General features: G+C 41.3%; 1 protein-coding gene across 1 annotated transcript in view; it reads right to left on the reverse strand.

Annotated features, from left to right (window-relative positions):
- The window catches only part of col5a2a (collagen, type V, alpha 2a), a 33,820-nt gene extending 14,179 nt beyond the window's left edge, over positions 1-19,641 (reverse strand). The window contains exons 1-11 of the mRNA XM_012833975.3: positions 19,335-19,641; positions 4,253-4,468; positions 4,101-4,117; positions 3,958-3,990; positions 3,818-3,850; positions 3,550-3,603; positions 3,167-3,259; positions 1,280-1,348; positions 608-652; positions 435-488; positions 1-54 (exon numbers count right to left, since the gene is read on the reverse strand). Coding sequence (XP_012689429.1) covers positions 1-54; positions 435-488; positions 608-652; positions 1,280-1,348; positions 3,167-3,259; positions 3,550-3,603; positions 3,818-3,850; positions 3,958-3,990; positions 4,101-4,117; positions 4,253-4,468; positions 19,335-19,422 — 756 coding nt within the window. The 5' untranslated portion in view covers positions 19,423-19,641. The remainder of the gene's footprint in view (positions 55-434; positions 489-607; positions 653-1,279; positions 1,349-3,166; positions 3,260-3,549; positions 3,604-3,817; positions 3,851-3,957; positions 3,991-4,100; positions 4,118-4,252; positions 4,469-19,334) is intronic.
- Positions 19,642-20,511: the final 870 nt, after the last annotated feature.

Here is a 20,511-nt window from a genome sequence, read left to right on the forward strand (position 1 = left end):
ATCTTCACCAGGTTTTCCTGGTGGGCCTTCAGGACCTCTTGCACCAGAATTTCCCTATGACACATAAACATACATGGCACACATTAGCATTAGGCCCAGTGGTGACACTGGAACATATGTGTGCTGATCTTCACCAGATAGTGAAATCAGATAGTGAAGTCATACTATACTGAAGTCATACTGTAATACTAAACGCCATTTTTTTTTATTTCAAATAGTGCAGATAAAAGTGCTAATGGCATAATGTCAGCTTCACCGGCTAATATACACTGGACGGTGCTCACCATTAACAATTTGGCCTGATCGATGGCTCACATTAAAGACCCTGGCCGTACCAATCTAGCTTTGTATCCATGCATTTCGATTAAATAATCCACAAACTGTAATCATCTCTCATCACAGTATGACTTGCGTTGGGTAATTTGTCAGCATACCATTGGCCCATGGTCACCGACTTCACCAGGGGATCCTTGAGGTCCAGCAACCCCCTGAAACATATGGCCAATGGTCATAATTATGGAATAGGAAGCGCCTGTATAGCGCCTTGAGACTTTTTTCTTGTTTTTGTGCTATATAAATAAAATTGAACTGAAGTTAATTAAATTACAGGCGCGCCGTTTGGCCCAGGAGGTCCTCTTGTTCCAGCCTCGCCCTGAGAGGAAGAAAGAACATCATCATCATATTAGCAAAACAAAAACAGTCCGAGTTCTATTTTTCTTCCACGTCATTGCCATAGTTTAGATCCTCTGAAATCCAATGTATATTGGGCCATTTGGATCATTTATAGAGATAAAGGAAGAAACAGATAACATTGACTGAAAGATTTTGGAAAATCCCTGACTTAGAAATGTAATCTAATGTATATATATTTGTAATGTAATGTAATGTAATATTTTTCCACTAGTTTGCCATTATGATGGTGGCCCAATTAACATATCCAAAAAAGTGTGGCTTAAAATGTGGCTATTATACAGTTAATAAAGTATGAAGGGACATAGAGTGGATACAAGCTAAAAGAAACAAAGGTGATATCTCTGGTTTGCGATGCAATCATTCAGAATAAAACTGGAGACGCTTAATTGGTTTTCTTCATTGTTCTTCATCATATTCTGTTGAGTTCTGTTTATCAGTAATTGTCTCTAACAAAGTGTCATTACTTCACTCTTGTTTGTCATTGAAGAAAAAAAGAGACTAGACCTGCATGATTGAAATCATTATTAACACCCTCTAAACAGGTTCTTTATTTCAGTTAAAAAAGGCAGTGGCACCCTCTGCTTACCCGTGATCCATGCAACATCGCCATGTTTCCTGATTTTTCATCCCCTGCCATATTAGCGGCCAGCTGGCCCTGAAAACAGAACATGGCATTTCAGTCGCACCTTAATGCACCTCAAATGAGAACAGAAGTCACACGGTTAATAGTGTGTTGTTAAAACTGTAGGACTATGTTTGATACACACTGTCACAACATACATTTTCATAGATGGCTGCAAAGAGATGTAGAATACGCACTCATTCATTATACGTAACTGCTAGACAGACATCATAATTAGGATTCCTCCGTCAGGAGGAAACCTATTGTTATTGTAGGCGTTCTTATTAGGATTCCTCCGTCAGGAGGAAACCTATTGTTATTGTAGGCTTGCCTATTATTATTATGTTTGTACCATTGGAGTCAATGGCAGCCCCTAGAACCGTATGGTTACTTTTTCTGAAATTTGGCACACTCATTAAGGACAGTCCCTTCTTTACTCACACCAAGTTTCATGGCTCCCACTAGACCACACTAGCGCCACCAACGGGTCAAAGTTGGACTTTTGTTAACACACACAACTTTTGAACCGTTTGACCGATTTTCAAAAATGAGGTACCATTGGATTCCTTGGATCAAGACGAATTCAATGTTCAATGGCGACAATTTTCGGTTATGTAGATTTTCCGATATTTGCGCTTTTCTCAAAAACCTTTGAAAAGCCTAGTCCTCCTACAATTTTTCTCAAATCCTATATGGTAACTTTTTCTGAAATTTGGCACACTCATTAAGGACAGTCCCTTCTTTACTCACACCAAGTTTCATGTCTCCCACTAGACCACACTAGCGCCACCAACGGGTCAAAGTTGGACTTTTGTTAACGCTGTAACTTTTGAACCGTTTGACCGATTTTCAAAAATGAGGTACCATTGGATTCCTTGGATCAATACAAATTCAACGTTCAATGGCGCCAATTTTCGGTTATGTAGATTTTACGATATTTGCGCTTTTCTCAAAAACCTTTGAAAAGCCTACTCCTCCTACAATTTTGGTCAAATCTTCTTCAAAATCACTAGAGATGATCTTCAGACCAAGCCTCACAGAAAACATTCATAGAATTTTGATACTCACAACCGTTTGTCCGGTACAGCCACTCAAATTCAGCAGAAAAGCCGCCAAACAGGAAGTGAAGTTATATCAGAGCAAATCTTTGAGATATAAACCTGGGCGGCAGTGGTACACTAGGTAGAGAAGTTGCCAGTAATCAGAAGGTTGTTAGTTCAATTCCCTGTCGAAGCGTCCTTTAGCAAGACACTTCTTTCTTTTCTTCTTTCCTTTCTTCACTCTTCTTTCCTCTATTCTTTCCTTCTTCCACTCTTCTTTCCTTCTTCCACTCTTCTTTCCTTCTTTTACTCTTCTTTCCAAAATTGTGAAGAATATACATTTTCCCCTGGTTTCGCAATCTTTGGAGGAATCCGCATCGCTGCTTGCAGCTATATTTATTGTTGTTATGATTCCATGACAGAGAGGGCACATGTGACTTAGTTCTGGATGCTGAAGAGCAGCATGGTGCCAGTCAGAAGAGAGGAGTCTGGATGCTCGAGGCAGTAATGTGGGAGATGAACTAAGCAGGACTTTTTTAACTTAAATATTTATAAACAATGGAAACTGCCGTAGCAGATAGGCAATGCTAAGACAAACGTTTAACAGGATGAAACCTTAAGCAGATCTCAGATCTTAAAGAGGGTGGTAGTGGTGGAGGAGGGCTTGTCTGCCTGCAGCCAGCCCAAGAAGAAGATATATGTTAATCAAAATAAGAGCTTCCAGGCATACAATGAGCCTCTAACTTGCTTGACTAGCTTGAAGGTCTGTGTGTTGTGATCGCTCCTGTGGTGCTACTACTATGATGCTTACTCCTTGGTGAGTCGGATGTCCAGGTGGCCCGGGTTCTCCTGGGTTTCCTGGAACACCGGGTTCCCCATCGTACCCTGCCGGGCCTCTTGGTCCCTGAAACAAGATGGTTCCTGATGAGTAGCAGCTACAAATTCATCCTGTATCTATTCCATGTAAGCATACCGACAACTGGCAAATGGCTTGTGAATAGACTATGGTCAGCATTTAATTAATACACTTTACAGAGTGTAAATTCACACATTCCTGAGTGTTTAATATTGCTATTTACTCAGATTAGATATATTTCCTCTTAATTGTGAGGACCATTTCCTCATGTACTAGTTATCATCAAGGTTTATAACTGCAGTGATGCGGATGTAATGTTGCAGGCTTTGGTTACTCACAGGTCTGCCCTTGGAGCCACGATCGCCTCTAAATCCAGATGCTCCAGGAGGCCCCTATGTCACAAACAACACGGCAGAGTTACTATGAGAGAACAGAATCTGCACCAATAAGATACTGGAACTCCATGCATTAAACCAAGCACAGTTATCTACTACCATCTAGTGTTCGTTGTACGTGCATGACAATACACTGTAAAACAACTGCTTCTCAAGTCTTATGCTGGGAATTTTATATATGTTACTAAACATATGTTGACAAACAACTCACCATTGGCCCTGGGCGGCCTCGTATCCCTGTCACCTGTAGTAATATTATGATTAGAGAAGGTCAAATAAATAGTACATTATATCATTCCTGGGTATAAACAGTATTACAACATGAATGGACAAAATGCAATTTATACATACATATGGGACATCGCCTGGTTCTCCTTTTTGACCCTGAAAATCAACCACGAACAGGATGAAAAATGAAGCATAAAACATTGTGATGTGTTTCAAAACATTGTGGTACTGGTTTGTTTCATGCAACATAACACAATGGAGCTCACCTGATAAACTACACCACCTGCGAAGGAAAATTGATAGAGAGAATTACAACATGAGTAATCCTATTTTGATTTCACTTTTGAATAGACTTACTGGTGAGTCTTGACAGTTTCCTGTGTGTGTCTGATGTAAGGCTATTGACTGAGCTGCTCACCGGATGTGTCAGGGTTGAAGTCAGATTCACCCTGACACTTAGGGCAGCACTCTCCCGGAGGAGTGTACACCCTCTCACAGTTGGTCAGGTCATCACACTGAACCTCGTCACACAAGATGGTTCCGCTGTCACACACGCAGATCCGGCAGGGGTCTGGCTTCCAGATGTCTTTGTTGGAGTACGTCTGACCGTCCTCCGTGCAGCTTTGGTCATCTCCTGTGGACAGAACAAGAGAACAAATGTTTCAAATTGAACAAATTGTTCGCAAATTTGCACAAGCATTTACAACAATGAGAATTCAATGGAACTGCAAAAGACTGAAGGTCAGCACTGACAGCACTCAACTCATCATCAACAAAAGAAATGAGCAGCACTTACTTCCCTGCATCTGTCACTAGGCATGATTAATATACATGGAAGAACTCTACATATTTGAAAGTCAAAACCAGACATTCTTTGTGTGTGTGTGTGTGTGTGTCTGTGTGTGTGTGTGTGTGAGTGAGTGAGAGTGTGTGTGTGTGTGTGTATGTGTGTGTGTGTGTCTGTGTCTCTGTGTGTGTGTGTGTGTGTGTGTGTGTGTGTGTGTGTGTGTGTGTGTGTGTGTGTGTGTGTGTGTGTGTGTGTGTGTGTGTGTGTGTGTGTGTGTGTGTGTGTGTGTGTGTATGCGCGTGCATGCTCCAGTCTCGCCATCAGGAAGTCACTCTTAAATGTTTGGTTAAGACTACCATAAGGATCGTCTCTGGAAAAAGGTGATTCCCCTTTTCTGGTAGTCTCTCAAGGTCAGACATTAGCTAATTCTGTCCATGTGCAGAGTCCCAGGAGAGCTCTGATTCACTACTTAAACATGAAGCACAGCAGCATGTTTCCCACCAGATATATTACAGTTTACTGCAATTACTCTGATAGCGTGATGTTCTGCTATGCAGCCTTATTCTTCTAAAACTGGCAAATTATGTGTAAAAAACAACATTCAACAAGTTATTTTCCTGGTAAGAGATAAGGGCACGTGAAAGAGGCATATTGTTCTCAAGCTGTCTGTATCACGCTTGCCTGAGCTTGGCAAGGAAGTATATATAAGGGATATAAAATAGGCAGTGGGAACAAAAACAAGAATCAAAGCAGGACCATACATAATGTGAAAACTGTGTTTTTTAAATGTATTTAATGATTTGAGATCTTTTTGTTTGTTATTTATTAGTCTACAATTTTCCTCACTAGATCAGTATGTAAATCACTTATGTTTGAAGCCCCTTAATGTTCATTCATTTTACTTACTTACATCCATATAAAGCAACATTGCCTGCTACAGTTGTCTGGTACAGCAAGACAAGTCTCTAAATACAATCCCATTTATATCTCATCTCATGTTATCTCATACAAACTGAATAAAGCTGCTAATGAATATTTAGGCAGCGTCATATCATTTGCAGCCATATAATCTTTGCACATTACACGGTCATATTGAATAAGAAGTATTAATATATTATGCATCACCCCTATCCTTCTCATACATCGTCTTCTACCTGCATGAACACCAGGTGGCATTCAAGAGCTTGAAAAGTAACCCTTTTGAGGCTACATGCACTGCTAAGCATGGGTAGTATCCCTACTGACATGATCATATTGGTTTCTCTAAAATATTGCCTTGGTAAAACTGATAGGTCTTTGGCTATTGAAAACGATACTTTTTTTTTCTCAACCACTCACAAGCATAGATTTACCACGTGAAACCCATTATACATATTTTTATAACACTTTTGTTATACATTTATAGAGGCAAAAATGATCAAACAACAGTCAAGTCACACAGACAATCCTTACTGATGTTACAGGTGACAGTCATGTTTGTTGCCAGTTTGACAGTCATGTTTGTTGAACATTACTTTGCAGGGATACCATAACACATCAAGCTGATAAGAATAACATCTTTGAAGGAAATTCTGGCAGATAGATCAGATGTGGTTATTGAAATGCTAATAGCCTGGGGACAGAAGTAGTTTTAAGTCATGCTATAACGTGCCTCACTGAGAGCTGAGAGACAGGCGAGGCTGACGACGGTGGGCCTTATGAAGCCCTGTTGTAAACTACACAGCGTGTGCTCATTGCAAAGGTATTAGCGTCTGGGAAGCACAGGCATTTCCTTTGACCTGGGTGACTAAAGGAAAGCTCCAGGGACGTGTGTGTGTGTGGTATGTCTGAAGACGAGTCCCGGTTCCCCTGCATCAGAGACGGAACATATGGTGGAGGAACCCCTTGACAGCACAGATGTACAGACGCCAGCTGATGTCTCATCTGGGACGATGGAAAAATGGCCTAACGGCACTCACTGTGGATTTTTACGGCCTTTATAATAAACTGTTTGGTTTCGGAGGAGTGTGGGGGAGTGTGGGGGGTTCTCGGAAAATCTTTCCACTAAACTGTGAAGCATTAGTTCAGCTGTACGTTTTTTGTGGATTTTCTGCTCTTGGACTTCCAGTGTGTATTTCATGTGTGACGATTGTGAGCTCTCCTATGGGGGAATTAACCAGTCAAAGTGTTAAGCGTGCTTTTCTGACATTACGTGATATTAATGTCAATAAATGTCAGCCATGTTCAGCTTTGGCTTTACGCATAAGATCCGTGTATGCACTTTGTTTCAATAACCAATAATTCATCCAGTGTCACTTCTTTGAACCGAGTAAAACTGTAAAATGCAAAAAAAGGATGAGTGGGTCTCCATCTGATAGATTTATGTCAGGAATAAAACAATAGCACATCAAAACTGTTTCTGTATCTTCAAAGAAACAGCACTAAACCAGCATTGGTTTGCCTCCCCATGAGGCCTGGAATACAAGCTTCAAGAACATTCCCTCTTCACAGGCAGAGAAATGTAGTCCACAAGCCATTCCCCTACCCCTTACCCAGTCCCCCCACCTAGCTAATTCAGTGCAGATTCTGTTCTTTCCGCAGACGTTTATAAAAGCCCACAAATGATGACGACAGCGAAAGTGTACCCCTTTGAGGAGTCTTCCTGATGCAGATTTTCCACTTGCCCTCCCCCTCAACCTACACACCCCTCACCGTGAACATGATCTCACCGGCTACACATTGGCCCGTGACTGCTTCGTTCCCCTCACCCACTAATACTTTCCTCTGGAAAAAATGGGGGCGGTAGCGTTTGGTGGGCATCTCTCACAGACATCTAAAACAAGTGAGATAAATAACGTATTTGCCAAGCAGGGGGGAACTAAATCTGTCAAATGTAGGAAACAGGGACAAATGAATACTTTATGGATTTTCCCTGGCTGATGTGGAAATACTCATAATGTGCTGTGTTTAGGGGTTTGCAGTCCTTGCCAGATTGCAGGGGTTAGAAAATTACTTTATGGAAAAAGTGAGTCACTGAAGCAGATGTGTCTTACATTTACAAGATGAAAGGTGAATTAGTTCTAATAAGTTGAAAGATGCTTCTGAACGTCTTTCAAAAAGAAGAATGAAAAAACAAAGTGGTGCTCCTCAGTGCCAGAGAGACTTTCTGACTCATGGCGGTCTCTCGTCTTGTCTCACTGGGTGCCCTCCAACACTACGAGACTGGGGAAGAAAATGGAAAACAGAGGAATGGTGTGAAATGGAATAAAACACTATTCTTTCTCTCTTTTTTTTTAAATGTTCACGTCTTCGACTTTGAAATGGCTGGTGTCAGACCTCAAAAAAATGCCTGAGTTCAAGGGTCTTTTGCTAGTCCTCTGTTCAGCAACTGCCGAGGCCAGTTAGAGTTGTATTTCTCACGCTGGCAGCGTCAAATGTGCCTGTAGGAAGTCGTTGAGTGATGACAAAGCTTGTTCATTTACAGTGTCTGCTAACAGACGAATGGACTTCAAAGTCGCTGTGCAACCTATGATTATCCCTAACCTTGTCTCCCATGTCCAGATGGGTTTCCTCTTTCCCTGCGTAATGCTCTGAGGGGTATTGATTCCTGACCAAACGTACTTGATTTCAAACTGCCATGCAGATTTGTGCATTAGTTAGTTTGTTAGAAAACAGCACAGAGATGGCCGATCTGGTTAGGGGAGGGGAAAACACGCTGCTGCATGAAACAGCGTTTCCTCTGGTTTGGGCTTGCATTTCACCTTCTTTCCCACAATCAATTCGCTCTCCTCACGGGGTTGGGCTGGCTAGGAGGCCCAGCCAGGAAACTTAAATGAATAAGTAGCTGACTACATGTCTGAGCTGGTCTTCGGTCTAGCGTCTTATGGGGCTCTCTGATGAACACTCCATTGTTCTGATTACTTCTCCAAGTATGTCCATCGGAGCTGGGAGCGCTTTTTGACCACAGCTGTGGTGGCCTTGGCGGATTGCAAACTTTCCACTGTTTCAGGACTATGCTTAACCACAGCTGTGCTGATTGTCCACTAAGGATACTCACATGGTAATACCACTGAAATGCCTTCTTTTTTAGTGAATGGTAGCTGGAACTGCCACATTAACATGTATGGAATTTTTTTGGCAGTTAAAACAGATGCTTATTTTGTGAAACAATTAACTGTAGAGTGTATCAAGACAGAGTGTGTGCAGGCTGTGGTACGCTGCCATGTTAAAATCCATTTGTAATCAATTATTTGCACAAAAACCTCCATGTCAATGTTCTTTCTATCATGCTATCTTGGCTGGCACTGTGGTTACCCTGAAACCATACATGGCTTGTACTCTGCAGTTTTCTCAGATAAATTACAGTCCTAAAACCCCAAATCCAGTGAGACTATAATTTATGGTGTCATAAGACACTTGGCACATAAACACAGGAATTAAGCCCACCCATTGATTTTTTTTTTAAGATTCAGTAATTCTAGCATTTTTTAAAGCCCCTTTATCATTCACATTTGCCATTTACGTATATTTAATCACAAACATTAAAGGATGGGTGCTACGTTTTTTTAAAGTGTCGTCTGCAATATGAACATGCTATTTATTTTAACATTTTGAACTTAGAATTTAATTCAGGCCACTGCACGACCAAAAAGAAGATGTGTGAAAACAGCGGAAATAATGGCTCTTCACGTGTGGAGCTCCGACAGCGAGCACTGTTTGATTTGTAACCACATCTTACATGGGAGTTGGACGGGGGTCAAAACATTTGTTTTTCATATCCTCTCAAGCTGCGTCCACTTGCACAGATCAAGCCGAGGGCAGCGTACTGACGGGACTCTCCAAACTTACACAGACTAAGAGTGGGACTGATCTTAGCATGAGGCCCTCTCTATCGGTCGCATCTCTGTTTTGCTATACAAACTTCTCCTCCTCCACCACCACCCCCTCTCCTCAGGATTTATACCCCACGGGGACTGGATTGGCAACGTTGACTCTCTCGAGCAGTTCTGGTCTAGCCCCTTTGTGAAGCGCATTCTGTGGAAATTGTGAGTTTGGGAAAAAGGAGCCTTCGTCACAATTGAGCTTTAGCAGTGTAGAGATGTGCAATACCCAACACCCAGTCTGCTAACCACTATGTAAAAAATGCTGGATGACAATATAGCACACACCATGTAATGACCATGGTGTTCATGGACAGACTACACATGCAAAGAAATAGGCAATCTGCATTCCAAATGCTTGAGCACCTAATGGCCACAACTGGGTGTAACGTTGTCCTATCTCTGGGCATGTGACAACTCAAACCATTAGTGAAATTCTTCCCATCCAAATGTACTGACGTGCATATTATCTTATTCCAGCCTATTATTGCAATACTCTGATGGACATCCTGGAGTCAGAATAATTACCAGTTGATCAAATTTCCCATAAATGTACATTTTGGTTTCCCTCTGACTCTGTTTTATGCATCAGCCTGTAATGGACTTCATACTTTGCAGGATTTTTAAAAAAAATCGACATAAACTGCCCCTGCCTTCTCCTCAGTCCAGAATGGAACAACTACTTTTCGTCCTGAGGGATGAAAATATCCATTCCTGATGTTTCCTTTAACAAGGACTTTCCCTAGGTCCTCTTTTTGTGTTGTTTGAATGTTGTCAGGCCTCGTGGAACAGTCACAGCTGGTTTGCAGTGACACTGGCTTACATTCCCTTCCGCTGCCCCCATCGCTCATAGCAAAGCAGCAGTGTGTGAGCTAAATATTTACATCCCCAACTCCAAGAGCGAGGATCCAAATGCTTTCAATGCTGCTCTGTTGTCTCTCTGCTTCATATACAGCTTGGGTATAACAAGCTGTTTGAACAAAGCACCTTTTGTTGCTGCTGTTGTTTTCGCACAGTGCTTGCATGCTACTTATTCTGCTTCTCGTCATTGGAATTGATTTGGTAAATAGCTTAGACATGGAATAATGCGCGGGGGGGGGGGGGTATTCCAAAAAGCCGGTTTGAAGTTAAATCTTAACTCTCAGCAGAGGGACCACAGTAATCCTGAGTTATTGATACCAGAACTGAAAAGAATGTGGGCATTTGAGGTCACTTAAACGAGTAGAGTTTCCTTAACCAAGGCACATTTAAGGCAAACTTAAAAAGCCAACATGAACTGAACACTGAAAAACAGCTTCACCAAAGATGTGAGCAACAAAAGCTGTAGTGCTCTGTTTCACTGCTGAACTTTCAGCCTGATTCAGTTCATTAGCCACATCCACACATTCAATTACCTGCCTTTTTTTATTGCCATCAACCCACTTTTCCTCCAAACTACACCCCTGTCCCCTTCAAAAATCTGCTTACATCAACAAGAATGGCCTTCAAACTGGAGTCTGATCACCTCTAATTACAGGCTATGGCAACTGAACCATCAAACAAAGAGGATGCGATGTTTGAGAACTATCTGTGCTGTGAACACAGTGAGTGCCCTGAGGATTAAACTGAGATCATGTTTACCTCAAGTCAACCTGTCACCAAGTAGGAGCAGCCTCAAAGTGTAAGTAGTAGTCCAACAGTCAATATGTATTCAAACTTCAGTTCTGGAAACAGGGACGTGCACAGGAATTTTGAAGGGCCTTTGCTCTCCCCTGGAACTGCCCCCCCGACCCCCCCCCCCCCCTGCGCGCATATTCTACCTATATCACCTGAAACTGTGAAATTGTCGGGGTCGATCACTAACCACCGCCGCCACGCCCCCTCCCCCTGCGCGCACTTTCTGCCTATATCACTTCAAACTGTCAGGGTCGATCACTAACCGCCGCCGCCACGCCCCCTCCCCCCGCGCACATATTCCGCGATTTTTTTATCTAGGCCTACATGAAATTCTGCAGCCGTTATACTGTTTAAAAAAAATTATAATTCCTTCGGAGGGGCAACTTGAGTCGAGGAGGGCAGACGGGCAGTTGCCCAGGCAACCTTAGCCCCCTCCTGTGCACGTCCCTGTCTGGGAACATTAAAACCTCTGCAAAAACCTATAACTTCATGAATCTTTTGTTAAATGCACTTCCTAGAATGGCAATCTTTTGCAGCTGTTGTTTATTTACGCGAGCACTGTGTATGGCCGATTTAACCTGTTTTTAATTTCTGCTTGAGTCTGTTTGAGATTTGGGCAGAGCGTTGTGATTGAGGAGCTCGGGGAGCACAAAGCCTCTTCATGGGGCCCCCTGTCAGGATGATGGCCCAAATTGCCCTGCTCTGGTTCAGTGACATCACCCTTTCTATGGCCTCAGGGAAGCTACGTAATTTATCACTTTGTTACCTGGTGACCCCCTTTGAAGTTTATTGGTTCTTAAATTATCTTGACAAAAAGAGGCTTTGGCTGTCACATGGACGAAACTTCTGCATAACGTTACTGAAAAATTATCATATAATTGATCAGCTGATGAATGTAAAAACACATAGACAATTTTAAAGTGTGAAACTCACATTTTGAAGTGCACACAACACAAAACAGTAGTTTGGGTCAAATAGCTACATAATTGTTACATTTAAAATGAATTAACACTAAGAATCACAACGCATGCTAAAGGTTTCTGTCATCTACTCAATGTAACAATGGTAAACTGGCACAATGTTGCATTCCTAGCCCACAGAAATTCAGAGTGACACTGACTGCCATTCACTTTCAGTGAGAGTTTTCAATTTGCAGCAACAAAGTGGGTAACTGTTGGCAATGGGAAGAGAGTGAGGCCAGTGATGCAATCAAAAAAGAGCTAATTTAAATAGAGCTTGTTTTTCACAAATGAAAGGCAATGCAATGCAGTGAAGTAAAGACAGAGAGAGAAGACGCCTTTCACCACAACAATTTTGCTTACTAGTTAAGTTTACGTCACCAGTGTAATTTGAAGTGCACTCAAGCCAGAAACTATCGGCCGGCGACCTATGAACAGCAACTTGGGGAAACTCAATTGCTCAAGATAGGTGATCGGTTAGGCCCATATTACTGTAGCACATTAAAACCAAACTTTTGGTCTAACACTTTTTCTAGGACATCCTCTGTAATACACTGTATCTGCTCCTCACAAAAGCACCTCAACACAGAGAGAGTGATGTAGCTTAGATGTTTTTTTTACATTGGCCTGGACACTTACAAAGAGAGGCCATCCTCCTCTAAAGAGCTATCACATTCTTTTCCAAACAGTCATCAGCAGCTGGCTTGGCTAGACTCTGCTCCATTAAGCCTTCCCCCGGATTCACTGAATTAGTGCGCTTTAGTTATCACAACTGCAGGGCATGCTTATTGCAAGTGTAATACTTTCACAACGTTTAAAAGGAAAATGCATTAAAAAAAATAAAGTCAGTAGCTGTCAGTAGAAAATGCTAAGAGCTGCATGTTCGTGAAATGTTGAAATGGTGTTTTGAACCATACTGAATTCATGTCACCAGTGCAAAATACAGCCTCTCTGTACAATGATTTAAAACATCTTAAATATGGAAGGTCCTCAGAGTTCTTACTTTTTTTAACAGTAAGACAGCCTTGTGATTGTATAGGGATGAATAGAAATCACATAATGAGCAAGAATACAGGCAAAAGTATTGGTTGCATTGGAATGTATTTCTCAGTTGTACTTGCTGAGGGAAATGATCAAACAAATGTCTGTCGAACAGATGCCTTTGTGCTCTGTGATAGTTTGTATAGTCTTGCCTACTGGTATGAACAGAGCAGTTGACATTGACATTAGTGAAACCTTAAAACCAAACATCGTCTTGTCCAGAGGAAATTCCTCTGTGACGAGACATCCTGCAATGCAGATAGCATTGTCTGCAAGAACAGCGTGTCGGAGTCTGTGCTAGGCCTTATTTACATGACTCCTGTCTCGCTAGCACCATAGCAGATTGCCACAGGGAAATCAAATCCACAACCACAAAACCAAAATTTTTAGGCTTCAGAATTGACTTTATACACAAAGTGTCCACATGGTCTAGATTTTGCTTCCATTTTTATGGCTTTTACAGTGTATCAAAAACAGGAAGCATATGGAAACACTCAAAATTTGAAAAAACTAAAAATGGATAAACCGGTGTGATTTTGCCAGATCAGATTGGAAACCTGAATCACAGAGATTCCTTCTGTGCAAATATTGAATTTAGTCTTTGGCTTTATTGAAGCCAGTCCCATGACTCTAACATGGTGGCATCCATGCGCTGGCACTGAGAGAGAACACCAGTGGGTGTGTGACTCACAACAAAGTCCTTCAGTACTGCAGGGCTGACACTTAATGACCTACTTTCTTGTCCCACTCTCTCTGGATAGTCGAGCATTTTCATTTTAAGCATTTTTTTTTAGAGTCAGATGACATATTTCCCAGCCTCTCAGTAAGACATAGCATGGCCTCCACTGGGAAAGATGTACTCTGAAGGATGTTGCAACACAAGCTAACTGAACGTGTCTTGACAGACGGATCAACAGATTTTTCATGTGCTAGAAAGTTTACAACGACAAGTGTAAAATCATAATATCTAAAATCCTACTTCAGTTAGACATTCCTTAAACAAAAACATTTGACATACTGTAACTGAAAAGTGAGCAATACATGAAGCTATATGGGTCAAAATCAACCACACTAACAACTGGTTTTCACAAATGCAGAACATGAATGTTTTGCATGCCCAAGAGTGCATTTGTTGATACAACAGGCTTTTACAAATCACTGGAGAACAGATTCAGACAAAACACCAAGTTTTGAGATTCTGTCTTCTGTCTCACATGGCTCTATATTTTCTAAATAAAATCAAGTAAATGTAATGTATCAACTTTCTCCATCTCTCAACATTCAGAGCATACACATATCGTTTAGGTGAAGTGCTGTACCAGCAGAGCAAAGGGTAAGTGAACCAAGTGTTTGAAAGACTGGTTACATGTGCCTCTCAGAGACTGAAAACAGTGTGAGGTACCAAGGTAATGTGATGCAGACCTCCATAAGAGACCGTAGGGATATGAGATGCATGTTGAAAATGTTCTGTTTTAACTTTGGTATTTGGCCCGGACAAAACCCAGCCAGAACAACCACCTGGCTTTTGTAATGTATTTCAGTTATATATAGATGGGGTGCCTATTCAGACCAATGTTCACATGCCCCATTCTGATAACAGATGTAATTGTATTGGACGTCAGTGGACTGCTTTTTATTGGATATTGGCAGAAATCAAAAGTCTTATGGAATGCTTTTAAATAATTTTCAGCAACCTCATGACAGTACTTTGATCAACATGCCAGATCAACATCACAATTTAACCCATGGCAATACAAAAATGTATCTGTTTGTCAGGGTAAGAATACTCAAGATGTGAAATATTTTAAATACTTACAGTATCAGCAGAATTCAGTCCAGTGGGATAAGGTGAACTAATCTGTATCCATAGCAACATATCCTCCTGAATTAATATAATAAATAAGTTGTAGCCTCCTTATTTACAACCTCAATGAGGATAAACTGTTGACAGTGAATAAATTCATTGACTATGAATGTCATTTCTTAAACACTGTTTCCACCGCGCACCGAGGCCATAATGGAGATTAATTAAACCACTGTGACTGACTGCCATTAGATTGCAATGGCATTAAACAGCTAAATGCTTTAATTGAGTCCACCATTTGTTTAATTATGTTTGAATTTTCCCTTTTCAAACTTTCAGTAATATGCACTACATGCTCTCCTTGGACAACTACTCAACCACATTCAGGCAGAGCAAGGGGTGTTAGTCAGGACTTCCCTTCTGAAACATGAACACGTACAAGTCCGCTTAATCCTTTCTCAGAAACACACCAACCATCCCCATTTCAAATACTGCATTGATGTACCAATCAGCCAAATTAACTTGACTCTGTGTCCTTAATGAAATGTGATGGCTCATCTCACATGGAGAATATAACCAATCACATGCTGATTAATGTGGTCATAGTGAAATATGGATGTCAGAACATTCCGGGTACGTAAACAGCCAACCACAAATAAGGCAATCCAGGGGCCTGATTTTCTGTGCGGAGGCTGGCAAAAAAACCGAAACCAGCTGTGTAAACCCGTGTGACTTAAACACTGTGCTCAGCAGGACACTGTGTGGTGCTCTTGCGGCCCACCTGTGTGTTCCCCGTGTTTTCAGGTTTTTTCAACCTCTTCACCTCCCAACCATCAGGTTGTTAGGATTACAGAGCAGACTCGGAGGGAAGTGCCCCACAAAGTTACCCCTGACACACAAGAAGGCTAAATTGCCCATCTTAAAATGGCTGATTATTTTCTTCATGACTTCCAAGAAGAAGAAGAGGGGGGGGGGGCTAATGTCTCCGCAGGCTACATACCCACGTGTCCACATTTTCCATGTCCTCTAACCTTGAGATGTTCACTGACACATTATGTCTTACATCAGCTATATGACTTCCTCCAACGCTGCGTTTCGGCCAAGATTTGTTCTAATATTTTACAAATACTGCCAGAGCAACCATTTTAGCATCTGGAAGTCATCTACTGCTCCACATTTGCTGACTGCCATAATTTACTTTATTGGTAGTTCCCATGGAGCTGTCTCATGACCACAAGCGGTATTAAAAAAAACATCAACTAAAATGTCTGCCCCATTGAGACATCAAGGTCCATCTTCATGGCACATCATATATGACTACTGAAGTTGTGTGTTTTAAATTGTGGTTCAGGTAAAGGTTGATTTTCCTTGTTTTACATGGGGAGCAAAGAGGCGTGTAATCAAGTCATGGCACAAAAATGCACCACATGTTTTCCATCAAAGCTGTCTTGTGGGCCTGGCAGGGTTCACATATTTTGACATTCGGAGAGCTTTGTTAGAAATGTAGTTATTTATTTATATATGCAGATTTGATCTGGCAACAGAAACTAGTTAATTGTCACAGTTAAATGTTCCGTTCCATGAGAATAAATTAAACACTGGCTGTAACCATGGATCGAAAGCAACAGACGAATTTTCATTAAAAAAACATTTGCCAGAGCATCTTACACATTATGATATGCTTTTGAATACACTTTCCCACTGCCTTGTCTATAAAAGCATTTAGCGGACTAAGTGAACACAGTGTTAAGTGTTTGGCGTCTTTGAAGTTAAAAGTGCCATGTGTGGGGATGTTTTACAACTGCTCCAGGATTGTGGGGGACGTGAACCTGGTGGGCGGTTTTGTTCACACGCACTCAGGCATGGGTTCCCTAGTCTACAACGCTGAACATGAACTCCCTTTTGAAAGGTTACTTGCCCACAGCACTGATTCCTCACCAGCATGTATCATGTCTGCTAGCTGTGCTTGGCAACTTACAGTTGTTCAGTCAAGTTAATCATTCATTTTAAGTTTAGAATTTTTCACCTTCATGAATCAGTTCATGTTATGTCTTATCCTGATTCCACCAGAGGACACCCAATTACAAAAGGCGAGACAATCTTTTCATAGCAAACACCCTAAAACTACTTTTTGTCAGACAATGTGTCCTTTCTTTGCATACGTATTACAGTAGTGTTCCAGCATTAACAGCTGCTTTCCATTATTCACTGACATCAACATGCAACCATACTCAATTTTCAGGCGCCATGTTTGGAGAAAGACACCCGACGTGTTGACTTTCTCTGCCAGTGCCAGTGAATGTATTCAAATATATTTATAATACACTCTAGGGGAAAATGTGCTATCCTAAACCTTTAAAAGACCAATTCTGCTTGCTGACATAGGAAAACCTATGTATTTTCTTAGACAGATTTGATCTTTGGGGCTCTAGATTGGTTGTACAACGGCTCCTCTTGGGTTCTAAGATGGCAGATTGAAGAATCTTCAAAAGCTCCAGATAAATCTAGAACATTTAGAACTCTTCAAGTTAGCTTTTCCGCCTAATCTATTGTTTCAGGAACACATCTGCCAGAGACAAGGCAAAACCCGATTTCCACAGAGAGGAAGCATGTCCTTGGTTTCCATGGTTGGGTGTGTCAAGAATTTCTATCAACAGCTTTACAAAATCAGCAGCCTGCACTAGTCAACACCAAATCTCAGTTCTCAGCACGAATTTGACATGTTCCAACAGTCGCTGTGGAAGTCTAGCACAGTGAAGGGCCAAACTGTCAAACAGCTACCCTGACTCCATGAACAGTATCTATTGTAGATCATGCACATATTCCATGGAATGCCTTTGTCTGGCCTGTGCAGGGAGGTTCTGCAAAACTATACAAACAAGTATAGTCATTAAATTCCGTTATGCCAAGTGTTGCTTGATCTCTGGTCACTCTTGGTTCTTTCCTCCACAGCTTGCCTTCAAGAATGTACTTATATGGTAGTTCTAATTTCAGCAAAGTGGAGTAAAGGCAAACTTGTAATCTCAAGGGCATGTGTAGTTTACTGGCATTTTATTTCAAGGGCATCAATTTGTTAAGACAGCACATTATCATATTCACTTCTGTGTTAATATCTTTTAAAAGAAAACTGCTGTGATGTCTTGATCTTGTTTTTCTTCTTAGCTAGGACTAAACTTGCAATGCAAAACAGAAACCATCACAGCTTCTGCAGTATGCAGCTACACCACAAGGTGTCTCTGTTTGCCCGTAAGTCAATGCATGTTTCCCTAAAGTAAAACATAGGTGAGTTTCATATGAAGTGCTCTACTGTGATATCACTTGTATGAAGAACATGCACATTTGATGATCTTATTGTCAATTTCAGGCAATTTCAAACATTTGTTAGAGAAGAAGTGACAAAAGGCAGAGGTAGAGAAGTATTGATAAAATAAGCACACAAAGAAATTCCCTACATCGCCAAAGGCTCAGACAATCCCGGTGACCTCATTTTAAGGGAAAAAATGATGTCACCCCGTTAAAAAGAGTTAAGGAAAACATTGCTTGGCTGAAATAATTGTGCTCAGGTGTGTCTGGACTGCTTTCTCCTCAGTTCACTAAGGCAATCTATCTCAGTGACTTGCAGGTCTCACTTCCACCCACCCCCCACCACCACCCCTCCCCCTACATCTGCCCTGCATTAGGCATGCAAGCTGTGTTCCCCTCAAAGAAGCGTGAGTCCTGATGAAATGGACTCGGCAGATGTGTCTGTCAGGAAAGTGCTGGGGGGAAAAAATCTGGATGCGGGTAACACTTAATGAAGCTTATAGTCTGACAATAGAGGTGTGGTTTAAGCATGGCCTCTATAGGAGCCCCCCTCATGTTTCACATGTTTGTGTTACCCCCCCAAAGGTGACATCACCAGCAATCAGCCACAAATGAAGACACAAAAGGACACAATTAGTCTCAATAGCACTAATTTGCACCCTCTAGGGGCAATTCACATCAACATTGTCCTTGTGACATGTTTAGTACAAAAGCATTTACTGAAAGATGTTTAATAGAAATATTTCAACAGGAGTCAAAACCCCTGACAGAAGTCCAGTATCATGTTAGACAATACAGCAGATCTCTTAGTGATGGGACTGTTGGGGTTCAAATGATTTCCCCTCTTCATTAAACTTCAAAAGCAAGACTTCTTTAACTTTAAAAATACATTAAAACAACTGAACTAAATCTAAACCATGTGCTGTATAAAATGTCAGGCTCTTTCATCTTATCTTAAAACATCAAGCAACCGCCTGTGCCAAACATGCTGAGGTTAGCTTCATCACTGTCCATCTCTAACAGCAGCAATTTACCAATATCCACAAGCCATCAGCACAATTAACTGTAAAAACAAGCAGTGTTGAACTTACCACTGGTGTCTTGGCATTTCACAAACTGCTCTTGTACCAGAAAGAAAGCCAGAAATAAGAAAATCCTAGTTTGCATGAAGCCCATCATGTCTATGGCCAAGACATGAGCCTTCCTTATGTGCAAAATGGGTGAAAAAAAGGAGGATGAAAGGGTCCAAGTTATCGCTTCACCATGTAGGCAGACTACTCCTCTCCCACTAGCTGCAACAAGACCCAGCCCAGCCCAGCCTCTGGAAGCACTTTTTTGTAGTTACAGCTTTAAATAAGAAGAATGCTGGCAGCCCTAATTTTCCAGCCCCCTTTGTCAGTGCTCTCTCATAATCATCCAGTCACAGACAGTTGTTGCTCTGAGAAACTACACCCTTGTCCACACGTCTCTTCTCTCTAATGAAACTTCCTCCACAGCTTGTTGGTGTTTTAGTAAAACTGCTGAATGGAAAAAAGTTGGTTTTGGGGGGAAAAAAGAAGAGAACGAGAAGATAATCTTAAGATAAGGTTTTTTTTTATGGAAGAGCTTTTTTTCAGTGTTGGTTGCTAAGCAAGACCGTAAACTGAGATTTTATTAGTGGCTTAACGGCACCAATCTCACTGAAAGGCACTTTTTATGAGAGAACAAGAATAGATTTTATACTACAGCTGTCTTCATTTTGGGGAAGGTTTTGGAATCAGTGATTTTTGTTCATTGTAAAATTGAGACAAAATTCTCATTTTATTCTTTTATGAGTCCACTGTCACCTTAATCAATCCTGACTGTTGAGAATATAGGGTGTACTTTTCCTATTGTTTACTAAGTTAGTGAAGTTTCATGGATTTCATAGCACACCTCTCACATGCTGAGCAGATGTTCTTGTTGATACAAAACCCATGACAAACATTAACATTTACTAAACGGATGGAGATCAAGCATATATTTGGCGTTACTTCTTATATACAATAGAAGGAGTGTCTCAAGTTACGCATCATTTCAAGCAAAGCTATGTCCACCTGGCATGGCAACAGTAAAACTTGTTTGTTTCTTTTTCTTCTTTTTTTAAGTGTCCAGTACAACCACACAAATGCTCACCTGTTGTTGAGAGGTTACATGTTAAGGAAAACTAAAATTGTTTAGTGTGTGCTGTGCAACATGTATTAAAGAGCTCCCATTTGTCTCTAAGCATGTCACGCAAATGCTTTCCTC

The sequence above is a fragment of the Clupea harengus genome, chromosome 2 (genome assembly GCF_900700415.2).
Source record: "Clupea harengus chromosome 2, Ch_v2.0.2, whole genome shotgun sequence".
Lineage (NCBI taxonomy): Eukaryota > Metazoa > Chordata > Actinopteri > Clupeiformes > Clupeidae > Clupea > Clupea harengus.